The following is a 19,314-nucleotide window of genomic DNA, read 5'->3' as shown; positions in this document are numbered from 1 at the left end:
ATTACATTTTTCACATTTGTTAACTGATGATTTATTTTCTGATAAGAATTACAAAAATAAACATTGCGTTATATTTGTCATGCTGTAGAGTGTAGGTATACTGTATACACTATACGTTTATATATTATTGTAAATTGTAATACTGTTGTTTTTAGCGTCGTTAACCGTGTTCTTGACTTCACGCTACGTTTTGTAATTTATTATTGTTATCTTATGGTTATGAATAAAAATATAACATTGCATGTCTAAAAGTAGTCTTGTACAATCCGATTTTTGATGAAACGATAATACTTATAAGTTATAATACTAGCGCTGATTATAAAATATAAATAATATTTGACAATGACACCAGGTACATCGTAATTTGTGAAAAATAACTTATCCGGGAGCAGGGCCCGCAGCACCCGTCAGATGTTATTGGATTTGGTGAGGGGGGGGGGCTGAGGGTGGTGCAAAATGTTATTTTGGTTGTACAAAATTGTACAAAATAAAATACATAATACTGCTTGATTGCAATTTATGATTTCGTAAGTACGGGTGCTGGGGTAACGCATCTGTTAGGTACCCCACTTAGTTATACTCACTATGACAGCGTAGGGCTGTCAGTTACTAGTTATATGTTCGTTTAATTTAAAGTTTACACTATTACGTTAAGGTATATTAGTAGGTATTCATTATAAAATATTGAAATTATGAAAATTATTTTTATTGAAGTATAATAAAAATGTGTATTACAATATTACTTTTAATGAAATTATGATGTATGGTGTTTGAAGCATAAACTGGAACCTGTGCTGCTTACTTTTTCGTAGTTGGCCTAACTCTAGGTTTGGTTCGGTGGAATTATCCATCCCCAGGACGGCTTCATTCGATTTCGTTGCATTTGTTATCTTTTCATTTCGGTCACATTAGAATTAAATCTTGTCACTATTGAATATCTGCATTTGGTATCGAAATATCTTCACTAAGTTCCGGCACCACGTCATCATTCTGAGTCGGTATTACTACACCAGCTCCCGACGCTTCTGTGATTGAATCTGATTTGGAAATTCTTTGATCCATAGCTTGTTCCTAAGTAATATTTTGATCAGGTTATTTTTATAGTTACGCACCTATATGGTTATACCATAGGCGTAACTAGACCTTAATTAGCGGGACTTCAGTCCTAGAATTATTATAATGAGTAAAATAAGAGTTGGACTCTTCTCCCAGCACCACCCAAATACGTTCTATTAATTGTTACTAAATATAAATTAAAATATTATTTTAGTTACAAATTCAAGATTTTAATTTTCTTATAATATAAGTGAAAGTTAAATAATTGATATGGGTAACATAGGTTATTATTATTGTTATTACAATGCATTAGTCATAACAGTTTAAGCCTCCATCCATGCATTGTCATTTTTTTTTCAAATTATTTAATGTTCCGTATTTCGAACATTTAATAAATCTCTTTCAATAGCTATAACAGGCAACTTAGAGAATCGATTTGGTAACATAAGTTAAATTTATATAGGTATTTATTCTTTGCATAGCTTAAACCATTTTCTGTTCTTTTGCTAAATGCGGAACTACTTGGAACAGGAAGTGATGAATGTAGATTTGTCTATAAATTTGAAAAATAGATTTTTGAACAATACTCTTTAGCCTCTTTAAATTTCCCCGATGATAGGTAAAGAATAATAAAATTGAATGATTAACAATTGATTATCTAACCAATATTTCTGATTTCAATTTGGTTTAATTTATTTTATATTTTTTAAAGCCTGAAAACATGTAAAAACAAAAGCGGGTAAGTGGATGTCGCTCTGCTGTATAGTAGGTTACAAGTGAGTCACTGTAATAGATGGTGTTAAATTTGAATTCGCTGTCTCACTGATATAAAGTAGTTGTATACCAAACACGATTCTGAGCGAAGATGGTCTGTCAGTCTATAATATTACTTAGTAATTTTGATTAATTTAGTAAATTGTATGATATTGTGATTAGGGTAATTTATTTTACTAGTAAGTTCTTCCTTGCTTACCAAATGTTAAAAGTTTTTTTCTAATCTAACCGCGTTTGGCGATCATTGCAGACGTAAATAACAAAAAAAGAGTATACCATAGTAAGTTAAATTCATTTTTGCCAAAAAAAAAACATTTAAAAAGTCATTGTGTGTTGAGCAACAAAATAACTAAAAAAATTATTATTATTGGTTATTTAATTATATGTAATTACGTCCAAATTTAAACATAAAATAACTATAAAAAAAAACTGTGTTCATACAGTTTTTAGAGTTTTTGGTTACAGAATAATACCTACTTGCATGAAACATTTTTCAAATTGTCAATCCTTAGCTATAAAAGTTGAACATTTTAAAAATTTTAAACCTTAAAATTATTTATAAATTTTGAATAATTTGAATTTTGTCAAAATTTTAAATTTACATACTTAAAAAAACCGTATTTTGAATATTTTCAACTGATATTGTAAATATTTATTAGAAGGCTTGTACTAAATTTTCAAACTTTTTGACCCAAAAAATAAGATTTTATTGACAGTTATAGAAAAGAAACTAAAAAAATTGAAAATTAAAAATGTCCGCCAACAGTTCAAAAAGAGTTTAAATATTTTTAAAATTGTATCAAGTAAAAATGTGAAAATCCAATGTTGTAAAAATTTAATTTGACTTTCCAGTAGACATTTTTTTTTGATAAATTTAGACAAACGTATAAAGAATCTTACATTACATTTTAATGTCTTAGATAAAAAACTTAAAATAATTTGAACATTTTGGTGATTTTTACGAATTCTATCAAAATTCTAAATTCAAACGCTCATAAAAAAATATTGTTTACTTACTCTGATTTATTTTTAATTTCCACTAACAACCATTTATGAGGAACCTTGTATTACATTTTCAAGTTTTTTGATCGAGCGAAAATTTTATTATCGATATTACTTTAAAAGAAACAAATTTTAATCGAAATGTCATATGCCTATAAATAGTTTAACACGTATACAAATATTTTGAAAATGTTATGATGTATACAAAACTCAAATTGAACATTCAGTGAAAATTTCATATACCCATTACCCATACTATATATTTTTAGAGTTATATTAAAAACCAAAATCGATTTTGTCTAAAATTGGGTTTCCGTATAAATTCCTGTTTTTCCTTAATTTCTTGTTTGTTTTTCTTGGGGCTATTGAAAACTATTGGGAATTTTTTCTATTGAACCCCTTAAAGTACCAACTAGATTCCCTTTCCTACCAGATAAGATGCTGTTGAAGAAAATTTAAGTATTTTATTGTAACAAAACGTGATGACAGACACACAAAAAATAAAAATAAAAAGATCGTGAAGACTATTTTTGTGTTTAGATACTTTATTGACAACTACACATACAAATGATATTATGCATAATACATATAGTTTGGATAAAAAAAATAAAACGATATTTTAAATTAAAATGTATTAATGTAGCTACCGTTGTTGGTGGGAGTATAGGAATTATGAGAGGAGGCAGTGGAGTATACACGAATTATTTTCACTATGGGCCAATTTATCAATTATCACTAGTCAAGCAGCATAGCCATGATTATACATTTTTAAGGGAGCAGCTGCGTGGTTATATAATTAATAATTATGACATATTAATATATTATACAGTATAAATAAAAATTGCGCAATTCAATTTTATAATTATTATGTTAAATTAATATACATGCAATGCTTTAATTGAACCTGAAATTTCACTATGGGCTCTGGCCTAGGGGGGCTTCCCCTATATACGCCACTGAGAGGAGGGCTAAAATAAAAGTTAAGAGGCTTAGTCCCGCACCACCACCCCTAGCTATGCCAAGAAGCTATACCTATTTTCTACTGGCATAACCAGGATTAATTAATTTTTTTATGTTGGTGGGGAGGGTATTTTCTATGAAATGTATCCATTTCTGTTAGTGTTACACCAAAGATATTTAATATATTATATTATTTTTATACAACATTATTATAACCATACTAAACAATCATAGATATTGTCTATTACTTTATACCTTATACATGTCAAGTGTTGTTATAGTATCGTAAAAAACTGTAACCATACATTTGCAGACTAACTAGACAATCATTTTCCTACACATTGTAATGTACAAAACCCCAAGTGTCCAAGTCATGTACACAATGGACAATGTCTCAATGGACAATATATAGGCATCCAAATCTAATTATTATTCTAATTGTAATTTTTAATACAATTATACTTGTATTATATTATTAGTAGATACAATATATCAAATTATATGGCTTATGGGTGTACAACGGTGTACCTGCAGGATGTCAAAAATTAAGTTGGAGTTTGGCCTCGTCATGAACAACTTATATTGTTCTTTCTCTGTCTTTTGTGATTCATCTCTTTTATTTTCAGCTTTTCCATTTATGTCTCTTGGTGCGACGATTTCACTTTCAGAATGTTCGAGAACTGGATTGCTAAGGTGCAAATCATTACGTCTACGAATCTCCTCCATTTTTATATATTGTTTGTGACACTTCCGGTGACAAGTTTCAGAACAGTCTATGCACGTATAGACTGATTTTAAGAAATTAGTTTTTTCGCAATAAAAACATCTTTTGAAACGGAAAAAGAAAAAAGAAAAGGGGGTTTTCAAATCATGGGTTAGATCCATATTTTTGGTATTTTATGAATATGCCGTATAATAAAATTAATAAATTTAGAAAAATTTAATCATCGTTCATGATAATCTAAAAACTAATTTAATAGCTGAATAACAGAGGTTGCTAAGTTTCACTTAAATAATGTAATGGATTTTTTTTTATTTCAGCTTCATAATATTTTATATGCTTTATATACATATATATTTTTTATATATATTTATATTTTATATTTTATATGTAAAAATAGTCGGTGATAATGATAAATAAACTTACTGGTAAATAGATTCAAATATGTAATTTCTTCCGAATTTGATCTTAAAATGTCTATAAAAAAGAACTGTGTTATATTATATATTTTTTATATTTGAGGATCCTTGTTTTAAATCTTCAATCTTATATAATATATTGATTAAAAAATAATTTTTCAAATTTTCAAGATTTTTATAAATGTTGTCAACATTGAACTTTTAAACTCTTAAGTTGAAATGCTTATGAAAAAAATCGTGCCTATGGATGTTTAATATTAATTTTCAACTGCTATTATAACAACTTACTTACTTTCGAGGAACTTTTTATTAAATGTTCAAGAATTTCAAAAAATCTTATCAATTTTTTACTTTTTATTTGCATCTAACAAAAAAACATTTAATGAGCGATTACCTATTTTAATATCTAGTTTGTATTGTGATAAGTGATAAAGATGGTTGCAAGTTTCTACCTGCAAATTATGATATAAAATACCAAATGGCAAATGACATCAACTCTTTAAGTCAGTTTTCATCTAAAGTTGTAATTAGTTGTCGAATTTATTTACGTTGATGTATTTAAATGCGCCATACCGATAAGATATTGTGAAAATCCGAAAATGGACTCGCACATCACTGTACCGAAATGGCCTACTCAAGACGCCGTGTTATAAATTATAACTCATTCGTATTTTGTAAATAGTTATTATTAAAATACCACAACAAAATAACTAACAAAATTCTACATATTATTTTTATCTCTATAAAATGGGAAATTATTAGAAAAATGTATTATATTATTAGTTTTTACCTATATTTCAAGACTTATTTTTACCAGGTATTTTATAAGTATAAAAATACATGACCTTCTTATTTTAACCAACGTGAGTCAGTATAAACAGTTTTTTTGTAATAAATTACCGTTTTTAATAGGTAAAAAATATATTATGTTTATTAAAATATACAGTTGGTTTTCAGTTTTGTAATAACATGATGTTGTATACTACGCAAAGTTAATTTTATAAAACTTATTACCTATTTCAATACCAATTGAAAAAATAAATAATTGGTTGCTACTAAATCGATAGGTAGTTATGTTCCAATGACCTTTGTTATTTTTATACATTTTGCCTCACAATTATTATAATACATTTTGGTTGTTCGAACATGGCTTGAATTACCACCGAATCGATAATTCTCCAAAAGCCGTCCAAGTCTCGCATTCGGCGTGGAATGTTCGCTACGAGTCCTTTTCCTTCACTGGCGTCCTCGCCAGTCTTGGAAATTTTTCGTCTCCGTGCGTTGGTTTTTTGTCAACATTTAAATCTGGTGGATTACGTTCAACCTGTTCACTTAGTGTTATTGGGAAGTGCCCTGGCGCTTATAAGTATAATTGTTATAGTATCTATCGAGTAACATACTTCACATTGTATCCAATCAGGTCGGATGTAATATTTGTATTACCTACAAAGTTTTTTTTAATGATTTTTTCTGACTATACAAACTTATCCTCACTCGTGAGTCGTGAATTATTATTTGTCTACGCAGTCTACTGTCTACTACTGTACCATTTACATTTTTTTGTAAAAAACTCACTTTTTCCTTAATTTTAGATTCTGAGCGGATCAATAGGTTTTTAAAAAAATGTTTTATTTGTGTCTGTTATCAGTTATATATATGGGATAGTAAAAATGATTTGATTTTCTATGATTTTCTGAAAAACATTAATATTTATGTAGTCCAATATTGACACATGCATGTATGTAAGGGAGAACTATTTTGTCAAAAACTGGTTTTGAGTAAAATATCCCATTTTTCCTTAATTTATTTTGTTTTTTTTCGGGACTTTTGAAAACTATTGGGAATTTTTCGAACTCCTTAAAGTACTAACTAGATTCACTTTCCTTCCAGAAAAGCTATTGTAGTTGATAATCTAAGCATTAAACATTTATATTGCGCAAAAAAGTGATTACAAATACAAAAAAAAAAAAATAAATAAACCACCATTTTTGAAAAATCCATACATATTCATCTCTCCACACAGTCACACAGGATCTAAAATGTATCAAGATGGAGCTGCAAACATATAAAATATATGTACCTTCTATTTATAACAATAATACAAGTAGGTACAGAAAATTATAGACACCTTCAGGCTTCAGTATTCTTAGTAGTATTGTGGTAATTAGAAATGGTTTTTATTATTATTTATCATTTTTATTGTATATGTAATTTAGGCTTATTTTCTTAAATCTTATCATTTAGACTTAATTTGTATTATTTCTTTTCAGTATTTTAATTAATTGTATATCATTTTGTACTAATATTATTATTAATTATTTTATATTCAGAACTACAGACCATAATTTATTTATATCTAATATAATTATAGATACAACAAATATTCTTAATTTGAAAAATGTTCATAACTAAAGCATTTGTATGTGTACCATTACAGTAGGTGGGTATATTGAATAACAAAAATAATCAATTTTCCTGAGGGACAATATGTTTCAGAGAAGACTGTTAGGCTACAAATTATACTTTATAGTTAAACTTTTTTATGATCAGGTTTAAATGTTACATAAATAGTTAAGTGCTACTCTCTTAAGTTCCTTCAAACGCAATCATATCACTTATTAGCTACATGGAATATTATGATTAGATATGACAGATAATATTCAGATTTTACTGAGATTAGTTACTTAAATGCTTAAGACAAAACAAATCATGTACTACTATCTAGACATTCTATGATATAATTAAATTTGATGTACAAAATCAATTTTCTTACCTACTTGTACAGTTAAGAGTATTTAAATACATGCCAAATATTTGTATTAGCTCTTTAAACTTCTTAAGACTATTTGAAATGTTTTTAAGATACTTAAATCTAAATAGATGTATTTTAATTTGTAGGTATTTAATCACATTTAAAAAACTATATTTTACAGAAATATAATGCAAAATAGTAAGTAAATTCTTTGGAATTATAATTTTAACTAATTGCATTTTTTTTTAAGTTGACATTAAGTATTGTAAATTTGGACTATTTTTGAAGTTAGAAAAAAATATATATAAAAGTAATTGTTGAATTAGTATTATTAGCTAAAAGGGATTCAATACCAATAGGTATACAAGAGTTTAATACAATTCATTTTTTTTATAAGTACATGTTGTGTACATATTCATGTGCATACTGTATTAAGTGATCATTAATGTGTGTAAATGTGATTAGTAAGTAATATATAAGCTCCCTCACATGCATGCATGTGTCAATATTGCACTACACGAATATTAATGTTTCTTTTCTAAGTCAGGGCCGGCGCAAGAAGTATTGGAGCCCTTAACAAGCCCCCCCCCCCTCTCACATAGTTTGAGTAGTAGTAAAATTAAGTTTTTTAATAATATCTAAGTTAAATAAAATTAGTATGTATCATAACTTTAAGAACAATAAATTCGAAAACAATAAATAATTGTGTGTGTCAGACAATTGTGTCTTTTTGATTTACGCAAGACTGCGTTATTTTCGCCGTAAGGTCCGAATGAGTTTTACCGCTGCAGTTTTTCTAACAAATCTAGATGTAATCATCTAGTTTTATGAATTTATTTATAAATCGCTGAATATAATATGAAAATAATTATTACGACCATCTATATATTTTATTGACCCACACAAATGCGGTGGTATGCTTCCATGATCCATAGTTCCATGCATTATTTTTACATCAAAACCATAGGTATCGAATATCGATACACTGTTTTATTCTTATACATTATACAAATATGGAATAATTGCAGATGCACCTTCAATTAAAACGACATTAGATAATTAATATTTCAAATTGTACAGATTGTTAATGCCTATTAAAAGATAATTTATATAAAAATAATTTACAGTTTGGCGCCCCTTCCGTGCTGGCGCCCTGGGCAGTCGCCCAGAGCTTTCGCCGGCCCTGCTAAAAGTATCAATATTTTTTAAATTATTGTATTTGCTTATCTATTAAATTAATAAAATGTCTGAAAATAACATAATTGAATTTATCAAGTTTACTTTATAATGGGCTTCCTTACATTTTTTTACTGATTATTTCAAATTGAATGTTAATACATTTTTAAAGTAGAAAAGTGTTTTCAATTAAACTTCTTGATGAATTAAAATATGTTTTCAGAAAAAGTATCCAACTACTAGGACATTTGATAAAATAAGCACAAGATAGGCTTACTTTGGTAGAAAACCCATCTGTGATCAAACCTCTTTAAGTTGAAAAAAAGGAAAATGGATTTATATGCACTAAAAACCAACTAAATATGCATTAAAAATGCGTAAATATGTACTAAGAATTTCAAATATGTAAAATAATATATTTTTCAAATATGTTAGGAACATGAATTATATTTTTAACGCCGAGATGGTCCACCACTACGTCCACGACCTCCACCACCGCGAGGTCCTCCACGACCTCCTCGTCCTCTTGGACCTCCACGTCCACGACCTCCTCTTCCAGGTGCTAAAACAACAAGACATTAAATAAATAATCTTACATATACTTCAAAATTTTATTTTAAAACCTATGAAGTGAGTAATTGAAAATATTAGATGTTATTTATTATTAAATAAACATTTTTTCATGTAGTTATATAAATGGCTATTATTGCCCCCTTTTATTAATAGAAAAACATAATATCACAAACCTCCACGAGTTCCTCGCCCATTACGATTTACCCTTGATTTAGGTGCATCGTCAACTAGCAGTGTTTCAAGGGTTAGTGAATCTGGTAAAATGAAGTACCGTATATTGTTACCACGGACGCTAAGTGTTTCGTAATGTATTGGCTGATTATTTTTCATGGTCATTTTAACAGTTTTCAAGTGAGTGTTCATCGCTACATCAACTCCTAAAATATACAATAGTTAAATAGTTTTTGAGAAACATTAAGGTTATATGGTTGTTATTTTGTTTCAAACTAATTATTCTTATAAAGTGTAAAAACTATATTACCATGTTATTCAGTTAATAAATATATCATAAATTATTTAATAAATTAATAATAATAGTATATAATAATTTCGTGAATTATGTTTTTTATAACTCTATTTCAATAAGGTAGACACTAGTTATGCATAGTGTGAAATGTGAATGGCATCAGGTTGTAGGCCTCTAGTGGCGTTAGTAAGAGCTTTTTAACTGTTAGAAAAATCATTCTTTAAGGTATATTTTCAATTCATAATATTTCTATACCAAAAATTTACATGTTTAGATTTAATTTTTAGATGTTAATTAAAAAATAATTCAATTTTTGAAATTTTTTATCATAAGACTTGTAACTGAAGTTTCCTTTCTAGTAGCTAGGATGTTGTTTTTTTTTCTTATTATTAAAATAAAACATTTATAATACATATTTTATCGTATTACTTATACTATTTAAGTATGACATTGTGTCTAAAAATGACTAAAATTAATTTCCACAGAACACCTTATTTATTGGTTAAGATTTATTATATTATACTCATACTTTGTCATACATATTAATTATGAATAGTAATACTTAAATCAGCTAATCAGAAAATGGATGCTCAGCAATCTATGTATTTTTGGTTGCCATCTGGTGAATTCTCTTTTGGCATAGACAAAAATTCATAAAAGTTCAAATTTTTTCTAACTATAGCAATTAAATAAAATGTAAAATAAAATTTCTTGAATTTTTTTAATATTTATTGTTTACCTGTAATGGTCCCATGAACACTAGTTCCATTTTTCAGTTCTAATGTCACCGTTTCATGACTTAGTTTCATCAAAAACCTGTTGATATAGATAAAAGAAAAATAATTATTAATACAATTTTTGGCATTTATAAAATATATACAGGGTGGTTTTTAAAGCATGCTCAACCCATTTTTCCCTTTAACAGTACATTTATTCAAATGAGAACCCCATTGTTAACTGAAAATTATTTATTTAAACATTTTAATGTACCTAAATCAAAAAATTGTAATGAGTAGTTTCTAAATTATTAAAATGTTTATACTTAGGATAACAATCCTCAAAAATGCTTTTACAAAAATAAAATCTATATACAATGTTAGGTGCAGTATTTATTGTACTTGGATCATTTTTACAATTTATTTATATTGATAAGTCAATAGTAATAGCTAACTTTTTCAAATCTTCTAAGGGCCCTATCTACGTAACCCATTACCATAGACCTAGTCCTTAAAACAAAAAATTACATAACTAAAAAACTTCTAGAATACTTAATAAATTACCATGTATGGTATATACATATGAATCTAACTTTTATTTTTATTTATTTTATGTACATTGGAATTTTTAAACTATACAGTCTCCTGTATAGCAGTTTGCAAAAAAATGTTATATTCATACATTTGATCTATTATAATCTACAAAAAAATCTGTTCTTCACATCCCTGAATGTCACCTTGCTATAGAGTATAGAAGAACCAGTATCAATGGCAGAGTGCCGTGTGGGGATACACAAATTTGTTGTGTTGTTGTGTTGTCTTGCTGAACAGAGTATAGACTACTACACTCTTTTGGAATGAGATCTTACTTTGGCGGTGACCAGTTTTCATCTGCATTCGTTAGACGCTTCTCCCACCTAGAAAGCTTGTGAGACTATCACTGTGGAATGAAGCCACGCCCATGCACAGAAGTCGGCCGCCGAGGTACGATCTCATTACAAATAGAGTATATAACCGAAATAGCCAACCATTGTTAAAATTTTAATTAAGTTATTAAACCTTCTAATATTTAAGAATCTACCACACTATTTCACCATAAATAACTATAAATGAATAACTAAACAAGTTAAATAACATTAAAAAATAACCAAATATTAGTAATTAGTATACAAACAATATTTATGTTTTAGACATTGTTGTTTACTGATTATCCACTTTATAGTTGGGAAAAGTACATTTTAAATACCTAGTATTTTGAATAGTTGAATTAACAGAAATGTATTATTATGGACTGCATTATGGATAAAAAATACATTTATTTTTAATTTGTAAGAGCATATTTTCTCATTTTAATAATGTGTACATAAAATAAATAGGGAAAATCAAACCCAGCCACTCATTTAGATATTTATAATTGTGCCAAATTTTATATTTCTCAACGCCAAGGTTTAAGCAAATGTATAAAGGCAACGGAAATTTTTTTTCAAAGATTATAGCTTTTCACTTAGGCTTACCTTTCCAGTTTGTTTGTTCACAAATCACTAAGAACTATGATTAAGTAATAAACAATGTGAAAATACTTAACATAACACTTAATTAGCTGAGTATAGCATAAACAACAACTAGTTAGTTTTAACGTGCCTGATAGAGAAAAATAAAATGATAAGTAATATCCTATTCAAAACTATTTTACTTACTTGACCAACTTCATGATGCTTTATCTCAGGACTATCGTAGACTAAAATGAATATTAATTACGATGTACTTTGTCGAATCAAACTAAAATTAGTCACTAGTCACAAAAATGGTACAGACGAACGGACTTCGTCCTCTCCGCTGATGTCTACCTGACTAAATTGCTGTAGCAAATAAATGTAATCTGTTTGGTATGTAGCCGTCAATCGTATTCAGAAATTAGAAGCGTTATGAATGTGGAAACCAAAAGGCAAAAATTGATATACGAACACGGACGTACGATAATACGATATGATGTTATCAACGAAACCGTGACCGACAGGGAAAGGCAATCAATATAGAACTGTGGTATCAGCACAGAATATATAATAAATAAAATAAAATAAATAAAAATAAATAAAATACTCTGTGGTATCAGTTTTAAATGTTTTAATCACTCTATTATCAGTTTGTAATCAAAACTCGAATCGCGTTTCGCATTTTATCTCAGCCCGGCCCCGTGAAGAAATAGCAAGTTTCATTGTTGCTTCGATTAAAAACTCTTCACGTTTTAAATACATTTTATAACTAACAAAATGTTCAAAATACCAGTGTCGGGCATTCTATTGGGCACGAGCAAAGTGTCCCTGAAGTTCTTCGTGCCCAGCATCGGTTTGCATGCATCGGCGCCAATGAAACTAAAGGAAAGTAAGTAGTACAACTGCGTTTTGTGCTACGCACCATTGATGTTAGTGTATTTAATGTGCTGTTCTTGTTGAAACGTCTAGTCCACACGAACAAGGTTGGTGGCAAGTTGATTATTGAAGGAGCTTTCGTGCCATCTCCTAGAAAAGACCACCTCATTCCGAATAACAGCGAATGCTGTTCGTTGTGCAATCTCGGCTTGAACGTCAAACACACGGTATACTATTGTATGAATGATGTGTTCAAGTCAATTTCAACTCATTATTTTGTTGTAGGATGTATTGATTCTTAGTCAATTTGTACGACCTGACGGTTGTATGATGCCTCAACGAATTACTGGCCTCTGTAAAACCCAGCAGAAAAGAATGTCTAAATTGGTGTCTATGGCGCATAAAGCAGGTAATTTCTGTCTAGTTATGTTGATGAATACTTCTCAATTATTTTTATATACTAAACCAAGTATAGATAGTACTACTTGCATGTAATTAAAGTTGGTAGTAATTATTTGAATCATAGCCTGAGAAATTTAAGCTAGAAAATTATATAAATGTTTTAAATGCAGGTTACTAAAATCTTGATTCAATAAATATTAAAATTTTATATTAAATACTATACTATTTATTTTTATTGACCTAAACAAGTACCATTTCTGCTTATTATTTTTTTTCTTCCTAATATTAAGTCTTGCCTAGTGTTTGATAAGTTCATTTCAAAACGGAATTTATATTTTTTATGTTTTAAAAGGAACTCATTCATATTTAAATCAACTAAAAAATATACCTGTTCATTTAATTATGTATTTAAAATTTAGAAAAATAATTTCTATTTTTAGTTCTTTTCAAATAGAAATTAGACACATAAAAACAAAAAAGTAAATGTTCTAAATAATTCAAGCAAAAATGGTTAACATTTCAAAATTGAACTTAGCCCTTTTTTGAAGTTTTAGTTATTAAGTGCATTTCCATTTAGAATCTAAGTATCAGTGGGGTATAATGTGTAATTATGTAATATATGAATATATGCAGTCTTAGTGAAAAACTTGGAGGTAACTGGCATTTGCATTACAACCTACATGTTTCTCAGCATAATTTCTTTATTATTAGATTTATTTATAACTACTATAGAAATTGTCTTAAGGTGGGTACTATTCAGTGTACTTGTCTAATATGCTACCTACCATAAAATGGTATCTACCAAAAACTGTATGCGTGTAGTATGCTACCTACCGTAGTTATTTTTATTTTATTTCATTTTATTACAGGAGAGTACATTTGAGTCATTAAGATAAATAACATATTATAGCAGTTGTACAAAATTATATCTTAATAGCCATTATGATATCTGATCCACCAAGACCCATGATAACTTACTGTTAGATAATATGGTCCATTAATACATAAAACGATTTATTAGAAGTTTTCTGGAATGATGTAAGAATAGTATATAATGTATAATATTTTATAATGACGTATTGAAATATTATAAAGTACTTGACAGCGGTAAATTAATAAATTATTTAGTAATAATTATAGTAGTAATTATTTATTAATATTGTTGTTAATTTGTTAATAATCAGTAAACAATTTTGGTAGGTATTATTTTACGGTAGGTAGCATACTACACCACCGAAGTAGCAGTAGGTAGCACATTAGACGAGTATCCTATTCAGGTGTTATACTTATAAATCTGAGCGCTGGAATTTTGTATGATGTACTATTTTAGCTGAGGTCTTTTGAGGAATATAGGTCGATCCTATTAAAATTAAAAATTAGTAATATAAATATCGGCTGATCACGTGATTTATCTTAAACACACTTGGTATTAGTTAAGTATGTGATCTACTGATGAAAAGTCGATTTTAGTATGTAACCTATCTGTATTAACAGGTTTAGTATGTGACCTACCAAGACGATTATCTATATTTTAAGTATAGACAACCTATGCTTGCGTATCTTTATGATTGTATTATATAAATATTATATTCACTGGTTTTTACCAATAGATATTTTGTCATTCTAACATTATAAATTGATAATACTGTCAGTACGTGTTCTGTCGTTAATCCGAAATATACAATTTTTTTAAAATTTACAAGTGACGTACAAAATTTTTATTGCCAAACATAATTTATGATAAAATAATTTTATGCTTTTTTGTTTATAATTTTTTTTTTTACTGATATTTTATTGACTAATTTGAAATGTAATCTGTAATAATAAAATAACCTAATTCGACTGTTTTTAAATTAATTATCGGTTCGGTAGGTCACGCATACTACATGAATACCACACTTTTAGGCTTTACTGAAAAAAATCATTGAATTTTCTGATAAGAAAATAATAAAAGAAGAATATTATTGTACAATTTGTTATTATATTGCATCTAACAATAAAAAAGAAAAACTTAAATAAATAGTGGTTGATCACCAATTATTAAATTTTTTTTATTTTTTTTATAGATTAATTCACTTTATGTATACAAATTTAAAATTAATTTAGTTTGAACTATCTTAAAAGGTTCAAGTTCTCATAACACTATATTTATGAGAAATGAGTGACATTCACTAAATATGAATGTAAACGCATTATTTTCAAACACTGCTACTAGTTAAATCCAGGAAATAACTTAATTAAATTTAGTTCTAATATAATATGTATTATAGTCTGTTTTAAACTATATATGCGATAACTGAAATGAACTTATATTGTTAAATATTGTAATTATTTTTAGTCTGACAATAATATGCCTAATGTTTAAATATTATTCAAAATGTTTGTAGGTTTAATGTGTAATTTAGCTCCAGCAAATAGCAAAAAGGATACAACTAAAAGAAAGTTATGGAAAAAATACAATACATACTTTGATGAATCCACTATTAAAGTGTACGAGAGTCATTTCAAAACAATCAAGGAAAACATTATACTTGACTACATGAAATCAAGAAATTCAGAAAATTAATAAATTGGTAATAATCAACAATATTGAAACTAAAGAGTAGGTATTCTGTACTTTTTTTCTTGTTAAAACAAAATATTTGTAATATATATGAAACTATTTAACTAAGATATTGTGTTGAAAATGACTAAAATGCCCTTATTTACTGGTTGAAATGTGTTATAACATTGTTCTCATACTTAGTGATTCATATTTATATAGTTATAGTTAAAATTATCTTCTTCTTTAAGCCATGGTACATTAATGATGTATAACTCATGCAACTTAAAATGTATTTATTATTATTGTTAAATCAAACTGAGAATACTGACATGTCTGTTTGAGCTTTCATAAATTGAGATGTTTTTAATTTAATCAGAGGAATGAATGTAACCGGGTTGTATTTATAATTTTCAATTGTCAGTAGTAGTCTTAATCATAATTTTATTAAAATAATTGTATGACATTTAATTTTAAAGTATTAGTGTAAGTTTTTACTTATACTCAATCAATTGCAAATACTTTAAACCATGTTATGCGTAATATATTAAATTTGTTTCAATGTCCTTTATAATAATCGTTAATAATGAAATTGATTTTTTATCATAGAAATTATGAAAATTGGGCTAATTATTAAAAAAGTTATAGCCATAAAATTATCTTATTGGACATTATTACATTAAACTTCAAGCTGGCGGTCTATTATCTGAAACAAGAGTAGTTGCGCATTGTTTTTTTTACAAAAGGCCTAATATATTATGTCTGATTTCTGATAATCATTCACATATCAAATATTAATATATTTACTGTATTTCAAACTTAAATTTATTTAATTAATTAGGCATAGTCATAAAATAACATCTATAGACACATCTATCTATTCACATTTTTTGTTGTTTTACATTTAAATGTATAATATTGTTTTTTTAGTTTAAGACATGAATAACAACATTTTTGGGAATACCAATGACCATGTATAAGATAAAAATAGAATAATAAGCTAAATAATAAATAAATAAAAAATTTTGTATATTAATATTAAACACATAATATATTTTCATATTTGTATAAAGTATAGTGAAGAAGAGGAGAAAAACTAACACAAATAGTATTCAGGAGACAAAAGTATAATTTTGCGCCCTCACTAATAATAAAACTTCAACATTTATTTTTGGATATATTTAACCCTTCCAGTGATCCAAACGTACTATTACATTTCTGTATTTCATAATATTATCATTTTCCAGTAATAGTACAATTTTAGGAAACCCTGGCTCTCATTGTATTAAACTTACAAAATTAGATAATATAGATCTCAAAATTCAAATTAAAAAAAAAAATGTATTTTTTGTTGCTAACACAGATTGCAAAGCATAAGTAGTGTAGCAGTGATAAATTTAACAATTGTTCGCATTAAAAGAATGTGCGCAAATAATATTATTACATCCATTTCTTGTTTATTATTATTATATTATTTAGTATTATAAAATCATTGAGAAATCCTACTAGTGTCCATTCTCCTGTATTCTAATCCCATTTACAGATTTATAGAACAGTGTGTGTACAATATTGTAGTTTTTTTTATATTATTAAACTCTAAAAAGCTTGTCAACATTATCATTTACGTATATCTAATTAAATTTAATTCCAAGTCAAGATATAAGACTATGGCTTTTACTAATAATTTTCAGATTAATTAATTTAAGTTTATTTTATTTATAACATAGACTTCGCAAGTTCTAATTTTTTTTAGTATCAAAAAATGACTTATTTATTTTGTGCTTGAATATACTGTTAGGGTTTGCCATATACCCAATATATACTAGTTACTAGTTATATCCTCTCAAAAAAAAATGAAGCATGAAAAATGGAGATTGCTCTCTTTCTCCATTTTTTATGGAATAAAAGCAAGGGAGAGACAACGTAAAAGTATTTTTTTGGACTGTGCCAGATTCATGGGTCCAAATGTGTAACCACACTGCCTACATTATATATATATAGCAACAATAAGAATTATGTAAGCAAATTTCAAATTGAAATATCAAACACATTTTTATGGAGTAAAGTACAAAAAAGTCTGTTAAGGGCAGCCAACAAATGTGTTTACTCTTTGGTAGATCATATTAATTAAGTCAATTACAGTTTACAGACCACTGTTATGGTTTAAAGTATTACAAAAAAGTACAATGATAAATTACAACACTTTTTAAAGATCGACTACCCTAATATATTGTTAATACACCTGTAATATACATGACATTATTACACTACTACTGATTTAGGACTCATATCTTAAAAATAAACACAATACACCAGTTATTGTGCTTCTGAAGAAAATATTGACACTAATTGAACAGTATCACACACATTTATTTTTTTTATTACAATAGTCAATAATAACATTTATTTTGTAGTTTGATTTTTAACCCTTAAATGGTAGTGTATTATTGATTACGAGCTAAGAAAAAAGAAATAAAATAAAGCCTTGCAGGTTAAATAAGGCAGTTAATATGTTCATGAGATTCGATTCGATTACATTGTTCATTACAATTCTGCTATCCGTCACATCCAAATTGCAGTGGTTGGGACTCTAAAACAATGTCGATGCGTAGTGTCTCCTAACCATTGGTCATATAATTTGGCATTGGTTATTGTGATGTATTGATATCTACTAGGTAGGTAATAATAATAATAAAATGCTAATAATAATAATGATAATAATAGTAGTAGTAGTATGATAATAATTATAATAGCTATAGCAATATAATAAGAATAAAATAATTATAGTAATATTCCTTAAGTCTATTGATATTGATATTTCAATAATAATAATATTGACTTGAATTATTAAGCATTACTTCAAATGTTCCAAATGATTTTAATAGTAGTATTACATTATAAAAATTGTTTTCATAAAAAAAAGTCTTGGTAGTTAAACTTATAAAATCACAATTAAATAAAAATCACACATAAATAGTAGTAAGATAATTAGGTACAATAATTAGAATAATAAAACGTGTAGTCTTTGGTTACAATAATAAAAACATTGGATATAAGGGTTTACAATAATTACGAGGGTTCAATGGTTTCTTTATATATTTACGAATAATATATAAATCAGTTTATAAAATAAATGGAAATTCCTATTAGATAATAATATTTAACCACTGCATTTTATGTAAGGTTGGTCTGTTTTTATTTAATTTAAAAGTTAGGTTTAAGAAAACTGAAACAAAAAAAATACATATTTTTTATTAAATTAATTGTAAATGTACTGATTTGTAGTATCTACTACATATAACAATTCGTAAGGTTAATTTCTTTTAACTTGCTTTTGGTTTTTTCAAAAAATTATTTAGTAAACAAATATTAAAGCAGTATTTTAT

General features: G+C 27.1%; 4 protein-coding genes across 6 annotated transcripts in view; 1 reads left to right on the top strand and 3 right to left on the bottom strand.

Moving 5' to 3' along the window:
- Positions 1 to 684: 684 nt before the first annotated feature.
- On the bottom strand, positions 685 to 4,651 carry LOC111030926. Its single transcript, XM_022310660.1, has 2 exons — positions 4,321 to 4,651; positions 685 to 1,071 (listed from the first exon to the last, which is right to left on the bottom strand). The coding sequence occupies exons 1-2, from the start codon at positions 4,516 to 4,518 to the stop codon at positions 928 to 930; spliced, it is 342 nt and encodes a 113-aa protein (XP_022166352.1). The 5' UTR covers positions 4,519 to 4,651; the 3' UTR covers positions 685 to 927.
- Positions 4,652 to 9,255: 4,604 nt separating this feature from the next.
- LOC111030940 (probable small nuclear ribonucleoprotein Sm D1) lies at positions 9,256 to 12,591 on the bottom strand. Of its 2 annotated transcripts, none has more exons than XM_022310678.1 (4): positions 12,313 to 12,591; positions 10,639 to 10,715; positions 9,607 to 9,810; positions 9,256 to 9,422 (listed from the first exon to the last, which is right to left on the bottom strand). In XM_022310678.1, exons 1-4 carry the CDS (start codon positions 12,324 to 12,326, stop codon positions 9,313 to 9,315), a joined length of 405 nt encoding a protein of 134 aa, XP_022166370.1. In that variant the 5' UTR covers positions 12,327 to 12,591; the 3' UTR covers positions 9,256 to 9,312. The 2 variants fall into 2 exon arrangements, with proteins under 2 accessions (XP_022166370.1, XP_022166371.1); XM_022310679.1 differs by lacking the exon at positions 12,313 to 12,591 and adding an exon at positions 12,130 to 12,239.
- A 180-nt stretch (positions 12,592 to 12,771) lies between these two features.
- On the top strand, positions 12,772 to 16,059 carry LOC111030938 (28S ribosomal protein S18a, mitochondrial). The gene is made up of 4 exons (XM_022310677.1): positions 12,772 to 12,997; positions 13,078 to 13,211; positions 13,270 to 13,393; positions 15,774 to 16,059. The coding sequence occupies exons 1-4, from the start codon at positions 12,886 to 12,888 to the stop codon at positions 15,950 to 15,952; spliced, it is 549 nt and encodes a 182-aa protein (XP_022166369.1). The 5' UTR covers positions 12,772 to 12,885; the 3' UTR covers positions 15,953 to 16,059.
- A 2,218-nt stretch (positions 16,060 to 18,277) lies between these two features.
- LOC111030937 (phosphofurin acidic cluster sorting protein 1) overlaps positions 18,278 to 19,314 on the bottom strand; it is a 33,323-nt gene continuing 32,286 nt past the window's right edge. For both annotated transcript variants that reach the window (XM_022310675.1, XM_022310676.1), the window contains one exon: positions 18,278 to 19,154. The gene's annotated coding sequence lies outside the window, so the exon portion shown is untranslated. The remainder of the gene's footprint in view (positions 19,155 to 19,314) is intronic.

The sequence above is a fragment of the Myzus persicae genome, unplaced genomic scaffold (genome assembly GCF_001856785.1).
Source record: "Myzus persicae strain clone G006 unplaced genomic scaffold, MPER_G0061.0, whole genome shotgun sequence".
In the NCBI taxonomy this organism is placed as follows: domain Eukaryota; kingdom Metazoa; phylum Arthropoda; class Insecta; order Hemiptera; family Aphididae; genus Myzus; species Myzus persicae.
This window is presented reverse-complemented; position numbering and strand designations above follow the sequence as displayed.

What these genes read in the sequence shown, in the direction of transcription:
- LOC111030926 (XM_022310660.1), bottom strand. Translation starts at nt 4,518, where the DNA reads ATGGAGGAGATTCGTAGACGTAATGATTTGCACCTTAGCAATCCAGTT. An exon ending in TAATTTTTGACATCCTGCAG is followed by an intron (nt 1,072 to 4,320) that starts GTACACCGTTGT and finishes AATATTACTTAG; the next exon opens with GAACAAGCTATGGATCAAAG.
- LOC111030940 (XM_022310678.1), bottom strand. An exon ending in TGTTCATGGGACCATTACAG is followed by an intron (nt 9,811 to 10,638) that starts GTAAACAATAAA and finishes TGTATATTTTAG; the next exon opens with GAGTTGATGTAGCGATGAAC. An exon ending in TGGGCGAGGAACTCGTGGAG is followed by an intron (nt 9,423 to 9,606) that starts GTTTGTGATATT and finishes TTGTTGTTTTAG; the next exon opens with CACCTGGAAGAGGAGGTCGT.
- LOC111030938 (XM_022310677.1), top strand. Translation starts at nt 12,886, where the DNA reads ATGTTCAAAATACCAGTGTCGGGCATTCTATTGGGCACGAGCAAAGTG. An exon ending in GCCAATGAAACTAAAGGAAA is followed by an intron (nt 12,998 to 13,077) that starts GTAAGTAGTACA and finishes TGAAACGTCTAG; the next exon opens with TCCACACGAACAAGGTTGGT. An exon ending in GTCTATGGCGCATAAAGCAG is followed by an intron (nt 13,394 to 15,773) that starts GTAATTTCTGTC and finishes AAATGTTTGTAG; the next exon opens with GTTTAATGTGTAATTTAGCT.